General features: G+C 41.6%; 1 protein-coding gene across 1 annotated transcript in view; it reads right to left on the minus strand.

The window, feature by feature from the left end:
- Window positions 1-2,594: 2,594 nt before the first annotated feature.
- LOC138961375 (putative neutral sphingomyelinase) overlaps window positions 2,595-17,832 on the minus strand; it is a 17,107-nt gene continuing 1,869 nt past the window's right edge. Inside the window, exons 3-8 of the mRNA XM_070332989.1 lie at window positions 17,606-17,682; window positions 10,725-10,908; window positions 9,123-9,326; window positions 8,213-8,345; window positions 6,149-6,268; window positions 2,595-4,902 (exon numbers count right to left, since the gene is read on the minus strand). Coding sequence (XP_070189090.1) covers window positions 4,553-4,902; window positions 6,149-6,268; window positions 8,213-8,345; window positions 9,123-9,326; window positions 10,725-10,908; window positions 17,606-17,682 — 1,068 coding nt within the window. The 3' untranslated portion in view covers window positions 2,595-4,552. The remainder of the gene's footprint in view (window positions 4,903-6,148; window positions 6,269-8,212; window positions 8,346-9,122; window positions 9,327-10,724; window positions 10,909-17,605; window positions 17,683-17,832) is intronic.

Below are 17,832 nucleotides of genomic sequence, written 5' to 3' on the forward strand. Positions count from 1 at the left end.
AGTCGGTAGCGCGCTGGATTTGTATCCAGTTGGCCGCTGTCAGCGTGAGTTCGTCCCCACGTTCGGCGAGAGATTTATTTCTCAGAGTCAACTTTGTGTGCAGACTCTCCTCGGTGTCCGAACACCCCCGTGTGTACACGCAAGCACAAGACCAAGTGCGCATGAAAAAGATCCTGTAATCCATGTCAGAGTTCGGTGGGTTATAGAAACACGAAAATACCCAGCATGCTTCCTCCGAAAACAGCTGCCTAAATGGCGGGGTAAAAAACGGTCATACACGTAAAATTCCACTCATGCAAAAAACACGAGTGTACGTGGGAGTTTCAGCCCACGAACGCAGAAGAAGAAGAAAAGAAGAAAGGGTAGCTTTTTCATTAACTGGGTAGCTTTTACATGAATGGGTAGCTTTTACATGAATGGGGAAAGAGCATCCTTCAAGCTGCACACATACCCACACTCTACGGCCTGGCAGCACACAGTGACATTTTGGGGGTGAATTAATTTCATGGGACAGCTTTATAAATCTGTCATAATTAATTCAACCAAAAAATACTCTGTGCAGGCATTTTGAACATTTGTGGCGAGTTTCCCATCACCTTCTTTACTATTGAACATTTTGCACACAAGCCCTGACTCCACTGAATGTGAACCATTGCATTTCCCCTTATTTGTACAATACTATCACTAGATGTTTGCAGACATTCTAACACAAGTTAACGCTGGCAATATGAAAAAACCCAACAACCCTAGAATATATATATTTGTAAAATAATGGTTATAAAAACCACACAGAAACAAATAATAACATCTATGAGTGTTTTGCATCATGATTATAGCAAAATGATTAACACACTGGGAACATTAAACAGATACTTTGTTCAATACAGCAGTGTATTTATGCACATCACAAATTCCAGTTCAGAAAACGTATCTAACCAAGTTAATGAGACAAGTTAAGAAAACATATTATAATCACTAACACAGTTACAGAAATGTTAACATTATAGTTTGTATCTGATTTCACAGAAATATTCATCATTGAAACAACAACAGAAAGGATACATACTCATCCACCTGATTTCACAGAAATATTCATCTTTCTTTCTTTCTTTATTTGGTGTTTAACGTCGTTTTCAACCACGAAGGTTATATCGCGACGAAAATATTCATCATTGAAACAACAACAGACAGAAAAGAAACCCTCATAACCTTGATTTCACAGAAAATTCAGCCGTTTCACATTGAAAAGGATATATATATATATATCCCATGACCTCCCTTCTTTGTCTCTGTTACTTCAGTATGGGTATATATGTTGTATTTTTATAGCTCAATAAATACATCATGGACTCCAAAAAATATATGATAGTGCAGATTCCGATTTGGGCAAAGGACTACTTTCCTCCCGACCTTTGACCTCGCGCCGAACAATGTGACACATTTGTATGAAGTTCTAAAATCGTATTGCACGGCTCAGAAAACCATATCAGTTGCACGCAAAAATGAATCTCAGAACTGATCTGATGTATGAGATGCAATAAGCAAAAGTTTCTTTCATTATGAAAGCAATGCAGGTCGAAAAAAACGAACATTCAACTTACAAGATAACCAGATGCTAGCGAACCAAAACAAAAACACGAGTACCCTCCCCTTGCATCGTTAGCAGACGACTTTTGAGAATCTGTCGGAAGTGTGTTTTGGTGTGCGCCTTCAGCTATCAAACATCGGCTGTTTCACGTGTTTTGCGAGCAAGTCTACTCTTTTGTCTGGCTCTGCAGTAAGTCCACATATTTTTCCGTAATCCAGTCATATTCCTTCAAAATGCAATCAATCGGCGGTGACAGACGTGTCGGTCGCGTTTTCCTCACTCCCATACCAGTTTAAGTTCATCCATGCAAACACACTCGCAAAAGTTTATCACGTAGATACATTTCAAATAGGGAGCAAATGGTTAAATCTAAACCTACATATTTGTTCCCTAAAATTTGCTTCTCTGTCAATAAGCCTAATTACACACGTTCGAGAAAAACAACGTGGAATCGATTCTGAATCGAGTAAGCCAAATGGGTCCCAAACCCGTTTCGCCCGTTCTGCCGACCTGAAACGCAAAACAAAAGAATTGTGCGCTTCAACTAAATTAATTTCTATTCGACTTCATTACTTTCTTGCAACTTATGAACCTTTACTTAAAGCTTTTAAATGGTCTGAAAGTAGTGTTACCGCGTACTTATCGATGCACTCATTCGTTTTATTTTTTCAGCGACGGTCACTTAGTTTAAGGTTGCAAAAGGGCTAAGTCTCGCTGGCAACAGTTTTACCCTGCACAGATCGCAACAGTGCCGCTAGTAGTCTACACTTTGTGTTTGATGGTAGAATGGGATATACAGATTACAACACTCGTGGTTTTTTATATGGCTTGTATTTCAGTCAAGACCCAGCGGGAATATCAATCGAGAGCCACTCGCCAGAGGCTCGTGTCTCCCGATGATATTCATCCGCTGGGTCTTGACTGAAATACAAGCCATATAAAAAACCACTCGTGTTGTAACCTATACATATATGAATAAAATACAGAATCCAAAACATCACATCAATAAGAGAATCATTACAGCTTAAGGCAGATCACTCATGAAAAGACCTACAAAACCAAGGGAGGTAAGCGCTGTAAATATGGCCTACATGTTCAACAATATCACCAAATCCAAAGCACACGTTGGCTATATTTAGAGCACTAACTCATTTATGGTATGGGCAGTATAACTCTATTAATTCTAAATCTTGAAAACATTGTAGCAAAGAAACTATATGCATACTGCGAGTTTTCCAAAATTAATATTGCTCAAACATTGATGGAAGCCAGTAGACGGAAACGGCTAGATATGCATCATTGGTAGCATAGTGTGTATAGCATAGTGTGTATAGCATAGTGTGTATAGCGGGTACTTCAGGGATCTGCATATGGGAGCTCGGGCAGTTTGTATTTGGCGTGGTGCGGGAAAAAGGGCTTATGTCCCTTTGTTTCGTAGATCCCAGCAGATCAACAAATTAAAATTACACAGGAAATGTGAAAGAAGTATAGATTTCTCAACAATGTTGCCAAAATGGAAGAACCAATGCTTTGTTCCTGATTCACAGACAGTCGAAACAGATATGATGCAAATAAGGAATTCTTTTTCGCTGACAATTTCCTACCTTAGGCTCTTAAAACTGGAGACAAATGCGACAAGAATCCAATGACCACATTGAAAAGGATCGAAACCACAATTGATTGTCAGAATTTCACTTCTTCATGTTGATTGTTGATGTTCACATTGACTTACATTCAGGATTAGATCAAAACAACATTAAAACACACACACACACACACACACACAAACACACACACACAAACACACACACACACACACACAAACAAAACAAAGCAAAAAAAGAAGAAAGAAAGCACAACAAACAATATAAGCAGCGCAAATTTACAAGCAAATAAATAACAGTCACCAAAAAACACACACCAAAAACAAAAATCCAAGCTCACGTCCCATTGTCTTGACATGAGATAAATGCGACTCCCTCTATAATAAGCCTAATCCATAGCAGCCCTCCTTGGCATACGCCTGACAGTGGAATGTAAGACAGGGAAGAAAGAAAGAAAAAATAAGGCAAAGATAGAATGATCGACAGAAAGAAGGAAAGAAGAAGAAGAAAATGAAGAAAAAGACATACAAACATGTCTGCTGATATTACGTTATTTTATTTCTTTCCCACTATCAATTTGCTGGATTTTGCCATGAAGAATGACGAGTGGAGAAGGGGGAAAACAATAATGAATGAAAAAGAGGATATGCAATTCTCCGCAACCGCAGGTTTTGTATTTTGTTCATTTTTTTTATCAGCCAGTTGGAAAGTTAAGGAGACTGAATGGAGAAGAGAGGTCCTCATTAAAAGAAGAACAATAACTATAGACTATGCAATACATCATAATTACAGATACTGCATCTTTTTTTTTCCCTCTATCAGCCTCTTGGATATTGACATGAAGAGTGACTGGAATTCATCATGAAATGAAAGAAGAGAAAGTAGAAGAAAAGAGCACAAACACAATTGGGTGGCCGAGTGGTAACGCACTTGCGCTCGGAAGCGAGAGGTTGCGAGTTCGACCCTGGGTCAGGGCGTTAGCAATTTTCTTCCCCCTTTCCTAACCTATGTGGTGGGTTCAAGTGCTAGTCTTTCGGATGAGACAAAAAACCGAGGTCCCTCCGTGTACACTACATTGGGGTGTGCACGTTAAAGATCCCACGATTGACAAAAGGGTCTTTCCTGGCAAAAATTGTATTGGCATAGATAAAAAATGTCCACCAAAATACCCGTGTGACTTGGAATAATAGGCCGTGAAAAGTAGGATATGCGCCGAAATGGCTGCGATCTGCTGGTCGATGTGAATGCGTGATGTATTGTGTAAAAAATTCCATCTCACACGGCATAAATAGATCCCTGCGCCTTGAGTCCGAGTCTGGCGCGCGATATAAGACTTCATATAACAAAATCAACACCCTAGCTACTGCATTTTCTTCTTTTCCTCTATCAGCCTGACCAAATCCAGTTTAGTAGCCAACAACCCTTGCATCTCCCCTCGCTTCACCACCACAGACAACCACACCAGTGCCGCAATCACCACCACCAGCACCAATTTGACAAACGCCATGATGAGTGGAATGGGTTGAGGGTTCGAGCCTGCAATGTTTGTGTAGCAAAGCCAGTAAAGTACGACCGCCAGGCCAACCGCCTGCAGCTGAAAGCGCCCCATGCTGCCCTGTGTGTGCGCCACACCCTTGTGTATGATGTCACACGCTGCTTGCAGATACACGCCGTTGTCCTCCTGTCGGTTGTGCGACGAGCTGGCTCTACCTGTGAAGTAAAGTCATGAAGGATGTCACATAGCAATACAAGTGGGAAGGAGACAGGACAAAAAGTGTGGTTTTAGGGTTTGAGGACTCTTGGACTGAGGTGCACAGGAATTAGTTACCAACCGACCGCGGTGTTGGATTCTACCAACCGACCGCGGTGTTGGATTCTACCAACCGACCGCAGTGTTGAATTCTACCAACCGACCGCAGTGTTGGATTCGATAAATTAAGATTAGAGATAGAGAGAGAGAACGAAACTTGAGAGAGAGAGAGAGAGAGAGAGAGAGAGAGAGAGAGAGAGAGAGAGAGAGAGAGATAGAGAGAGAGAGAGAGAGAGAGAGAGAGAGATAGAGATAGAGATAGAGAGAGAGAACGAAACTTATGACGTTTGGCTGTGACGTTTTATATGACGATTTTTTTCTTTTTTAATCAAGAATTTTACGTCATTGTTTGCTTACATTCATTTCACTGAAGAAGGGCGTGGCCCGAAAGTCTTTGGAACTTGGTGTTTACTGTGTTTTTTTTCTAATTAAATTAAGATTCGTTGTGACTTCAACCAATGGGACCCCGCGGTTTGTCCTCTCCTGTTTGGGTGGCACCTATACTTTTGGCGTGTGCGCCTCATTCAGGACACGCATGGCTCTAGTCTGGTGTACCCTGATCATATGTCGCTGAGCAGGTAAGGGAGATAAACTCGTACAACATATAACACAAGGGAGCTTTGCAATATGTTCTATTATCTCCCCTAAACCAATAATACCTTATCCTGAACATTCGGTAAAATGTTAACACCAATACCAATTCAAAAGATGCAAAGTTACTTTTATGCATGTACTGCTATCAACATTTATTTGTACATTTTCAAGCCAGCTTTAAGCAAAGGCTGCCGGAAGTCTAAGGCAGCTGTCAGCTGACACGACCCAGGTATGATTGTAAACAACACTGCACTTACAAGATTGCTTTCAGTAGCTGACTGTCGAATAAGCAGTCACTTGTTACTTCTACATTTTCACAAAACAATGTGAGGTCACTTTAATGACTTTTTTCAATATAGAATATTTTCTGCTGACCCTGTGTCTACAAACTCTACACAAATATGCTTGTTATAAACACACACACACACACACACACACACACACACACACACACACACACACCTGATTTGTACAAGGATTTGTTTGGCTTGTTTCAAGGTACCAGTTGTAAAAGGACAGAATAACAACAATTTCACAGAGCGACAGATATACCTGCTGCTGCTTTTGAGATCTTGAGTTCGGCAGCCACACCTTCATGGTCAGAAAAGGGGAAGTCTTGATCCGGTACCTTGCCCAACGCGATGTTACACCTCTCCACACTCACATTCGTACCTGAAATAGAGAAGATAAAAGAATATTAACAGCAAGAAATATGAAAGAAATTGAAAATCATCATCACAGTCTTCTTCACTCCTCATTTATTATAACTAATGTCATTGTCAATTTTGTTTGTTATTTTTCTTCTGTATGGGATGTGATTAGAACTATTATAAGATTTGCAGCATAAAAATACCCTTATTATCATTATTACCAGTAGTAGTATGTACCTTAAGCGTTAAGTACTACTAGTTATTCAGACCATGTGAGGTTGAGCACAAATGGAAAAATCCCAGATTTTATTTTTAGGGACACAAGCTCTCTAAACTATGCTCAGATTTCACATTATTTGTTCCTGATTCTTCCTGCAGGTATGTAATGATTGTGTTAAGGTGCGCTCCAGCTGGAGTTGTCTTTGTATCAAACAATTTTGACACATTTTGTACAGCATACCTACACATCATTCTGATAATCATCGGTCCACGGCTATCGCCAGTTTCTCTCTGAAAGCATGCTAAATTATTGCGCGAATCTATCAAAACGAGAATACAGAGTTATCTCCCATATGTTTTTTGCGAGCACTGATCTAAATTTGAGATCACTGTTCGCGAGACGAAAATGATTGCAGATTGGCCGACTTCGACAGTGATCTCCGTTCTGTTCTTCACAGTTATGATAAAGACATCGTTCTAAAGTCAAAACAAGTCGAAATTTTGAGACTGCTGTCAGAAGGAGACTGTGATATATTATGGTTGCATCACTCTCAACTGGTTACAGAAAAAAATCGTCTGTACCGGCACACACCGAAGCCAAAGTTGATTATCACGTGACACTTTAGAGTTGTTTGCACAGAATATATATACATCCGCGAAAGATAGCTCGCTTGAAACTGTCTTACATATCAATTCCTTTGTAATTTAAAAATTACACAACACCATGAAAAATCATTATCGACGATTGTGAATCTGCTTGTAAAAAATCGATTTCCTCTCCAGAGAAGGAAAACCAAGGCATCCTGTCAGGGATAGAATGAGACCCGAAGGGAAGTAACTCATTTTTGACCTGAGTTCAGGATGACCTACACATGTTTCAAAGATTTCAGTTTTTATCATCGTAATCGTTTGGGTCTGCCCATGTGTACCAACATTTTGCAATCAATAACAAAACAATGTTGTTTTTAAATTTTCTTAGATCATGAACCTGGTATCACGTAAATTTAAACAAGGATAAGTGGAAAATCTAGTGTACCCACAACTAGTTTTCACACTACAGTAATACCCTCTTTAAGAGACCTCTTAACATCTGTGGAAATCAAAGTCAAATAAGAGTGACAGAGTCTTACAAAAAAAGAAGGTGAAATTACAGAGGTAATGAACAGAACATCGGAAAAAGAAGGATCTTAAAGGTGGAAAGTCTTAAATTTGTATTCATTTTCTTGACGGGCGAAGTGGGGCAGTGGTTAGACGTCGGCCTCCTAATCGGGAGATCGTGAGTTCAAATCCCGGTCGCTGCTGCCTGGTAGGTTAAGAGTGGAGATTTTTCCGATCTCCCAGGTCAACTTATGTGCAGACCTGCTAGTGACTTAACCCCCTTCGTGTGTACACGCAAGCACAAGACCAAGTGCGCACGGAAAAGATCCTGTAATCCATGTCGGAGTTCGGTGGGTTATGGAAACACGAAAATACCCAGCATGCCTACCCAACGAAAGCAGAGTGAAGCTGACTATGCTCTCAGAGTATAGTTTGGGGAACTCAAATGGGCAAACGAGCTCAAACGTCACCAGAATTTCTGGAACGCTGGAGAAGAAGTACTCATTTTTAAAAATTATTTTTTAAAGGTGTTTCCATTGTAGCATCTAGTGATGCTCACATACAATTGTAACTGGTGAATCCATAGGGAAAAGTAAATGCTCACATACAATTGTAACTGGTGAATCCATAGGGAAAAGTAAATGCTCACCAGGTTGCCCTCCAAACAAAATATAGTCGATTCGCTTTCCATCAGGACAGATCGTTGCCAGTGACTTGTCTCGGAACATGTTCCATGGACATTCACATGTTGCTCCCACTTTGTTCGATTCTACTGAATTAACCTGCAAAAAGAGAAGCGTTTACGTATGATAAAAATGCTTGATTGGACATGCATATGCATGTGTCCATTCACACAGAGACACACAGAGACACCGACGTGACACAATCATACAAACACACACATGCTGATACAGACACAAATATCTACATCAGTACATGCAGCATTTAAACATTGACGAAATGTCTGCACAAACAATCCTGAACAATTCTGCCTACCCAACCCCCCCCCCCCCCCCTCCCCGGAAACAGAAAATGGAGGTAAATGTACGGATGTTACAAACAGAAAATGGAGGTAAATGTACGGATGTTACAAACGGAAAACTGGAAAACTACAGTGATAAGGGGGGTCCAAAAAGAGGTTATGTGGTGTGACTTTCCCTCCTTCCCTCTTCACTGAATCACAAACACAGCTACACTAAAAGATCACTTAAATCTTCTCCCACGCATCATGCAATCACTCAAAAATCAACTCTTAACACTTTCAACCCCACCTATATTGACCAAGTTTTTTTTATAGCCGAGACCAGCTGTGCTGCAGCAGGTCACTCAGTATTGTAGTAACTGTGTATCAACACGCTGGAATGCAGGCGTTCGATCGACGTTACAGTAAGCGACTGAAGCTAGCAGTCTGAGCGGATATATCCATACCTGGTCAGATAGAGCCATATGAGAGGGTACAGATATATCCGTACCTGGGAGACAATGAGTTAATAGAGGGGTTGTACAGTATGGCTTTCTCTATTTGACTCCTCACTGAGCCCAACACACTCAAAATTCACCTTCTTCTCCCAAGCATCATGTAAAGGAGTGTTGGTCAGCAGAAGCTTATAGCCAACGTCTGAAGATTCCATGTTGAAATCACCAGCAGCAATGATGACGTCACACTCGGACGCTGTCAGGCGGATGAATTGACTCATTTCGAACGCCTGGGACACGCGATGGGGTAAGTATTCATCGTTGGCCCGGTCATACTCTGCATGGATCTGCAACAGAAAGAGGAATTTGCATGGTAGTGAATATAAGTGGTTGATTCAAGTTATATGATGTTTCCCCTGTTGGATGATGCAATACAGTGGAGTCCGGGTACAACGAATCTCAAGGGAGATACATTTTAGTTCGTTATATCAGTAATTCGCTGTAGAGTTTTCAACCCTAAATGGCCTCAAGACAAGTTTTCCCACTCACCTTCAAATGATCGTCCCATCGATCTTTCCTTGGAGAGTACAATCTCTGCATGTTTTCAACAGCTTCATAATATAATCCATAGAGAGCTCTAGCAAACTAACAGCGGGAGGTGCACGAAAAGCGTCAGTTTTCACGATAAAACTTTGACTCGCTCATTCACGGGACATAACTGCACTCCGGACTGTCCACAGTGTTGAGCAATTTAGGAGACTTCACTGCCTGAGGAGAGTATTGATTCAAATGAACGCGTGGTTCTATATCGCGTCACTCGGTCACGGATCGGAGAAAACAAAAAAACAGTTCCAGATTTTGAAACCATGTTCGTCAGCCATTGTTTTTAGCAAGACAGACCACATGTGCACGAGCTTCGCTGACGTACATCGCAAAATGTCATGACGTCACCACAACTTTCGGTTTTGGTTCGATCTGTGCACCTCCCGCTGTTAGTTTGTTCAGAGTTCGCTCATCACGCGATGTGCACTTGTGTTTGTGTATTTTTGTCTTTGGAGACAATTATTGACATCAGTTCGTTGTAGCCTTGTGACTTTTTGAGACAAAACGGCTCTGGGGCGATGAAAACGTGTTTGTTAAAAGAGGGGTTCGTTATGTAAATGAGTTCAAAAGGTTCGATGTAGCCGGAAAGTAACAAGTAAGAAATAGAAGGCTGTCTGCCGGGAAATCAATGGCAGTTCGTTAAAAGAGGGATTTCGTTATACCCAGGTTCGTTATAGCTGGACTCCACTGTAGTTGTGACACTTTAATCCCAAACTTGTAAGCTAGCATGCAAACATAAATGATGTGAAAATATGTAATGGACAGGAGTGTATAAAGTACATCATCTTCAAATGTACAGACTTTTAAGCATGCAAACATAAAATATCTCAAATAGCTCTATACCTGTTTCATAGTTCAAACTGTCATGATGAAAGATACACAAACAACAAAACACTTACACAACCTCATCTTTCTGTAGTTGACGGTTTTGTACTTATAAACTGCCCCCCCACCCCCCCCCCAGCTCATTTATTATCATATTTGTTTGTGATCAACAGTATAATGTACAAAACAAAGTAATGCAAGTCACATCAGACTAAATAAATGTGATACTCAAAAGAAACAAATCTCGCAACATAACAAAAGTCAAAATTTAATCGCACATTATTGAAAAACTAACCAAACAGCTCATCACAACTCACATGTGTAGCATACAGGTTTATTTTAAACCCCTGATATTCCAGTTTGCACATCCCCACCCCCTTGCCGCCAAACCAGTCCCCGTGCTGGATTTTGTAGGCTTGGCCGTTCAGATGAAAGCGGTGGAAGAACGTCTCCAGTATTGGCAGCTTGGAAAACACACACACCCCGCTTCCAATGGCTCCGCTGTTGCAGAAAAAATAGCACAGCAAAGTTAATGTCCCTTCAACTTCTTAAGGTTAAATAATAATAATAATAATATAATAAATGAGCATTTATATAGCGCAACATCATAACTTTACAATTATGCTCTTTGCGCTTGACACATTTAAAATTAAAACACAGTTATACAAGCATTTACATCTACATTCATAGTTAACAACGCTTAATTAAAAGCATACACCATTAAACATACATTACAAAAGATTCTTCCACTAACTAAGTAATAAAAACATGAATAAAATTGTGTAAATAAATGTGTAAGAAAAGGTCTCAAAAATGTTGTTTTAAGTATATCTTAAAAAACCTAACCTAAAACCAGACGAGCATCATGATTTGACACAGCTCTGCAATCACATTTTGCTTTAAGGCTGATGGAATGGCCTATGTCCTAGCTCTGCAATCACATTTTGCTTTTAGGCTGATGGAACGGCCTATGTCCTAGCTCTGCAATCACATTTTGCTTTAAGGCTGATGGAATGGCCTATGTCCTAGCTCTGCAATCACATTTTGCTTTTAGGCTGATGGAATGGCCTATGTCCTAGCTCTGCAATCACATTTTGCTTTTAGGCTGATGGAACGGCCGATGTCCTAGCTCTGCAATCACATTTTGCTTTTAGGCTGATGGAACGGCCTATGTCCTAGCTCTGCAATCACATTTTGCTTTTAGGCTGATGGAATGGCCTATGTCCTACTCCTAGCTCTGCAATCACATTTTGCTTTTAGGCTGATGGAACGGCCGATGTCCTAGCTCTGCAATCACATTTTGCTTTTAGGCTGATGGAACGGCCTATGTCCTAGCTCTGCAATCACATTTTGCTTTAAGGCTGATGGAACGGCCGATGTCCTAGCTCTGCAATCACATTTTGCTTTAAGGCTGATGGAACGGCCGATGTCCTAGCTCTGCAATCACATTTTGCTTTAAGGCTGATGGAATGGCCTATGTCCTAGCTCTGCAATCACATTTTGCTTTTAGGCTGATGGAATGGCCTATGTCCTAGCTCTGCAATCACATTTTGCTTTTAGGCTGATGGAACGGCCTATGTCCTAGCTCTGCAATCACATTTTGCTTTAAGGCTGATGAAATGGCCGATGTCCTACTCCTAGCTCTGCAATCACATTTTGCTTTAAGGCTGATGAAACGGCCGATGTCCTAGCTCTGCAATCACATTTTGCTTTAAGGCTGATGGAATGGCCTATGTCCTAGCTCTGCAATCACATTTTGCTTTTAGGCTGATGGAACGGCCTATGTCCTAGCTCTGCAATCACATTTTGCTTTAAGGCTGATGAAATGGCCGATGTCCTACTCCTAGCTCTGCAATCACATTTTGCTTTAAGGCTGATGGAACGGCCGATGTCCTAGCTCTGCAATCACATTTTGCTTTAAGGCTGATGGAACGGCCGATGTCCTAGCTCTGCAATCACATTTTGCTTTAAGGCTGATGGAATGGCCTATGTCCTAGCTCTGCAATCACATTTTGCTTTTAGGCTGATGGAACGGCCTATGTCCTAGCTCTGCAATCACATTTTGCTTTAAGGCTGATGGAACGGCCGATGTCCTAGCTCTGCAATCACATTTTGCTTTAAGGCTGATGGAACGGCCGATGTCCTAGCTCTGCAATCACATTTTGCTTTAAGGCTGATGGAATGGCCTATGTCCTAGCTCTGCAATCACATTTTGCTTTAAGGCTGATGGAATGGCCTATGTGCTAGCTCTGCAATCACATTTTGCTTTAAGGCTGATGGAATGGCCGATGTCCTAGCTCTGCAATCACATTTTGCTTTAAGCAGACCTGTTTACCCTAAACCTGAGGCAAGAGTACTTTTTCAAAAAGTTGAGTGTATTTTTCAAAAAAGTTGCGTCGTAGCATGTCTCTTGAACATCTTTAGAATTTAACTCCTTCCGATACAACAGAGATAAAACAATTTTATTTACCTGTCAGTTTATAACATTATAACCAGTGTCTTCCAAGCAGATTGATAATGAAAAGATGAAGTTTGTGAAATAACATCTGCGGTTGACAGTGGCAATTAAGTTCATTTGTTTTTACAATCATCTCAGAAAACATTGCTTCAGCACGGACTAACAGCCTTTTCTTCTGGCAGGATTTGCTTTGCGGGAATGAACTTCATAATTCCTTGGCAGCTTTCAGCGGATTTCTTTGCAGCAACCTTGTCCATGTGAGTTTTGGAACTACAGTGTCGTTCGATGTCATATTTCCCAGCATGGGCAACGGAGAAATCTGATTTACAATACTTGCAGTGTGCATGACTTTTTCCCATAGTAGACTCCACAATTCCTGGCTCTTTCTTATATTTCTCCAAGAAAATCTGGTGCTTCTGCTGTTTAGACTTGGTACAGTCATCCGAAACTGGCACATTTTACCGCTTCATTTTCCCACGATTGTCCAGACGATCGCACGTGCCAACAACTGAACAAGGTTTCCACAGCTGAAGACTCGCTGTCATGGTTATCTCTCTTCGACCGAAACCGGTATCGGTTGTACCATCCCGTAATCAGCACACCAACACCGGAAAACTTATTCTAGACTTTTTCTTATGCGTATTTTGTGCGTGTGTCGCGTATTTGCGTACTGATAATAATTTGGCGTACAAAATACGCCCAAATCGTACTGGTAAACAGGTCTGTTTAAGGCTGATGGAATGGCCTATGTCCTAGCTCTGCAATCACATTTTGTTTTTAGGCTGATGGAACGGCCGATGTCCTAGCTCTGCAATCACATTTTGCTTTAAGGCTGATGGAACGGCCGATGTCCTAGCTCTGCAATCACATTTTGCTTTTAGGCTGATGGAACGGCCGATGTCCTAGCTCTGCAATCACATTTTGCTTTAAGGCTGATGGAACGGCCGATGTCCTAGCTCTGCAATCACATTTTGCTTTAAGGCTGATGGAACGGCCTATGTCCTAGCTCTGCAATCACATTTTGCTGTAAGGCTGATGGAACGGCCGATGTCCTAGCTCTGCAATCACATTTTGCTGTAAGGCTGATGGAACGGCCGATGTCCTAGCTCTGCAATCACATTTTGCTTTAAGGCTGATGGAACGGCCTATGTCCTAGCTCTGCAATCACATTTTGCTTTAAGGCTGATGAAATGGCCGATGTCCTACTCCTAGCTCTGCAATCACATTTTGCTTTAAGGCTGATGGAACGGCCGATGTCCTAGCTCTGCAATCACATTTTGCTTTAAGGCTGATGGAACGGCCGATGTCCTAGCTCTGCAATCACATTTTGCTTTAAGGCTGATGGAACGGCCGATGTCCTAGCTCTGCAATCACATTTTGCTTTAAGGCTGATGGAACGGCCGATGTCCTAGCTCTGCAATCACATTTTGCTTTAAGGCTGATGGAACGGCCGATGTCCTAGCTCTGCAATCACATTTTGCTTTTGGGCTGATGGAAAGGCCTATGTCCTAGCTCTGCAATCACATTTTGCTTTAAGGCTGATGGAACAGCCGATGTCCTAGCTCTGCAATCACATTTTGCTTTTAGGCTGATGGAACGGCCTATGTCCTAGCTCTGCAATCACATTTTGCTTTAAGGCTGATGGAACGGCCGATGTCCTAGCTCTGCAATCACATTTTGCTGTAAGGCTGATGGAACGGCCGATGTCCTAGCTCTGCAATCACATTTTGCTTTAAGGCTGATGGAATGGCCTATGTCCTAGCTCTGCAATCACATTTTGCTTTAAGGCTGATGGAATGGCCGATGTCCTAGCTCTGCAATCACATTTTGCTTTTAGGCTGATGGAACGGCCGATGTCCTAGCTCTGCAATCACATTTTGCTTTAAGGCTGATGGAACGGCCGATGTCCTAGCTCTGCAATCACATTTTGCTTTAAGGCTGATGGAACGGCCGATGTCCTAGCTCTGCAATCACATTTTGCTTTAAGGCTGATGGAACGGCCGATGTCCTAGCTCTGCAATCACATTTTGCTTTAAGGCTGATGGAACGGCCGATGTCCTAGCTCTGCAATCACATTTTGCTTTTAGGCTGATGGAACGGCCGATGTCCTAGCTCTGCAATCACATTTTGCTTTAAGGCTGATGGAACAGCCGATGTCCTAGCTCTGCAATCACATTTTGCTTTTAGGCTGATGGAACGGCCTATGTCCTAGCTCTGCAATCACATTTTGCTTTAAGGCTGATGGAACGGCCGATGTCCTAGCTCTGCAATCACATTTTGCTTTTAGGCTGATGGAACGGCCGATGTCCTAGCTCTGCAATCACATTTTGCTTTAAGGCTGATGGAACGGCCTATGTCCTAGCTCTGCAATAACATTTTGCTTTTAGGCTGATGGAACGGCCTATGTCCTAGCTCTGCAATCACATTTTGCTTTTAGGCTGATGGAATGGCCTATGTCCTAGCTCTGCAATCACATTTTGCTTTAAGGCTGATGGAACGGCCGATGTCCTAGCTCTGCAATCACATTTTGCTTTAAGGCTGATGGAACGGCCGATGTCCTAGCTCTGCAATCACATTTTGCTTTAAGGCTGATGGAACGGCCGATGTCCTAGCTCTGCAATCACATTTTGCTTTCTTCTCATACAGTGGAACCCCGCTTCTAAGACCTCCATAAATCTGAGAAAATAAGGCCTTAAAAAGGAGGGAGTCTTAAAAAGGAGGGAGTCTTAAAAAGGAGGGAGTCTTAAAAAGGAGGGAGCCTTAAAAAGGAGGGAGCCTTAAAAAGGAGGGAGTCTTAAAAAGGAGGGAGTCTTAAAAAGGAGGGAGTCTTAAAAAGGAGGGAGTCTTAAAAAGGAGGGAGCCTTAAAAAGGAGGGAGCCTTAAAAAGGAGGGAGTCTTAAAAAGGAGGGAGTCTTAAAAAGGAGGGAGTCTTAAAAAGGAGGTTCCACTGTACTCTGTTCAAAAATATGTTGCTCACAAACATAAAACAAGTTTGGTAACGTCCGTGTCCCTGAGGCTGGCTAACAACATCAACCTACCAATCAATCCATTTTTTGCTAACACACAATAAGACACATCATTTCTGAGGCTAAAAGTGCTGTTTGCAACTGCTAATTAAGTTTTAAATAGCTCTCCCTGCAAGTGTTATAATTTTGTTACCACTTATTATCATGTTGGTATGTATTAACTTATTATCATATTGGTGTGTATTTCAAAATTTTAAGAATAAATTTTCATTTAATTAATATACTTACCCAACTCACAAATAGCAATTAACTCTAGTTCAGTGCTGGTAACGCTGTACGCGTCCCCTTGGTAACCAAGGGAGACCACTCTAAAAAAGAAAGTGATCCATCCCATAATGCCAGACTATCAACAGTCCGACATCCGTATGCGCGCGCATACGCCGCCATCTTATCATTCCACTCTCAGCGTCCAACGTGTCTGCTTTCAGGAAAAAAGTAAAGGGTTTTTATACCCTTTCCAGATTGTTCACAGGGTATGAGTGACAATCGGTGTATCCATGAAATGTCATTTTTTTGTTCTTTCGTTTTGCGAGGCATTTGTTTGAGCAGGCGAATAGGCTAAAGCGAACAGTGCCATCGAGATGATCAGTTTAAAGATATCGCGCAGTTTGAGGACAAGGGAGGCAACCTCTGCTTCACGGCATGCCAGTGTCGACAGAGGAGTGGCACGAACACGGCGTGTACTTTAGTGGTCTCAGTAGAGCAGGCGGCCTGCGTGCTGTTGCTTGTAAACTAGCAAAGGCTATACCCTTTCAGCGTTTGACTTGTACGTTTTTTTTAACCTATTTGGAAGAAAACAGTTACGTATTTATACCTCTTCAGAGAGGATCTCGTACGTGATTTGGAGGGGCAAAGGGTATTATACCCTTAATTCTGCGTGATGTGGAACCCTGGGGGTGTGGGAGGGGAGGGGGAGGGGGGTGGTTGAAGGTTTTCTTTTTTATTTACACAGGCGTATGTGGCTATTTATTAGCAGGAAATTGCGCGAACTGTGTCCTCTGGATGTCGGAGTTAAAAAAAAACAAGGTCCAGGGATGGGAGGAAAAAATAGGGTCAGTCAGGGAATCGGAAATACAGGGTTCATACAGACACCTGACAGTGAAATTCAAGGAGTATTCAAGGAGTTTTCAAGGAGTATTCAAGGAGTTCAAGGAGGTCAAATTGCATAGGTGTACACGTGGAAAAACTTTCATCAACCATGCATTCAAAGCTCAAACCAGAAACGTAAAGTAAAACAAAAACATTTATTTACTTTTTTAAATTAAAAATTTTTTAAAAGCACTTTCCACCCGGCATGACTACGATTTTCGACCGGCGATGGCTTGAAACGCTGTCACAATGAATCGACACACTGCTTCTTCAGAAATGGCGCTAAAAGCTACCCGGATGAAGGGGAAGTAATCGGTTTCAACTTCCCTTCGCACGATGGCAGACGACACACGACTTGCACACAACACGCACACAATCGATATAAATTGCTGAAAAACTTTAATATTAACTTTTTTTTTTTTTTGCCTGCACTTCAGAATTCAAGGAGGTTCAAGGAGGTTAAACACAAGAATGACCATTTTCTCCAAATTCAAGGAGATTCAAGGTCCTTGAAAAGGGGGGTTGAAAATTCAAGGAGATTCAAGGAGATTCAAGGAGCGTATGAACCCTGGAAATAAGAAACTTTTTGTTGTATTGCCTTATCATATTGTTTGCAAGTTCTTACCTGTAGAAGTAATGTGAATGAGGCAGAGCCTTGCAAATGTGATCACACAGCTGTTTGTAATCATCCTTTGACCAAATCTGGAAGCACAAAATCAGCATAAAAAAATCTATGACACTGCCAGCCTAAAGAGTATGTGTAGTTTGGAAACAAATCATTTCTCTATGAAATGCGCAGCAAACAAATGATAGCAATTAGTTGAGAAGCAAGATAGTAGGATAAAATTGCAC

The sequence above is a fragment of the Littorina saxatilis genome, linkage group LG3, assembly GCF_037325665.1.
Source record: "Littorina saxatilis isolate snail1 linkage group LG3, US_GU_Lsax_2.0, whole genome shotgun sequence".
Taxonomy (NCBI): domain Eukaryota; kingdom Metazoa; phylum Mollusca; class Gastropoda; order Littorinimorpha; family Littorinidae; genus Littorina; species Littorina saxatilis.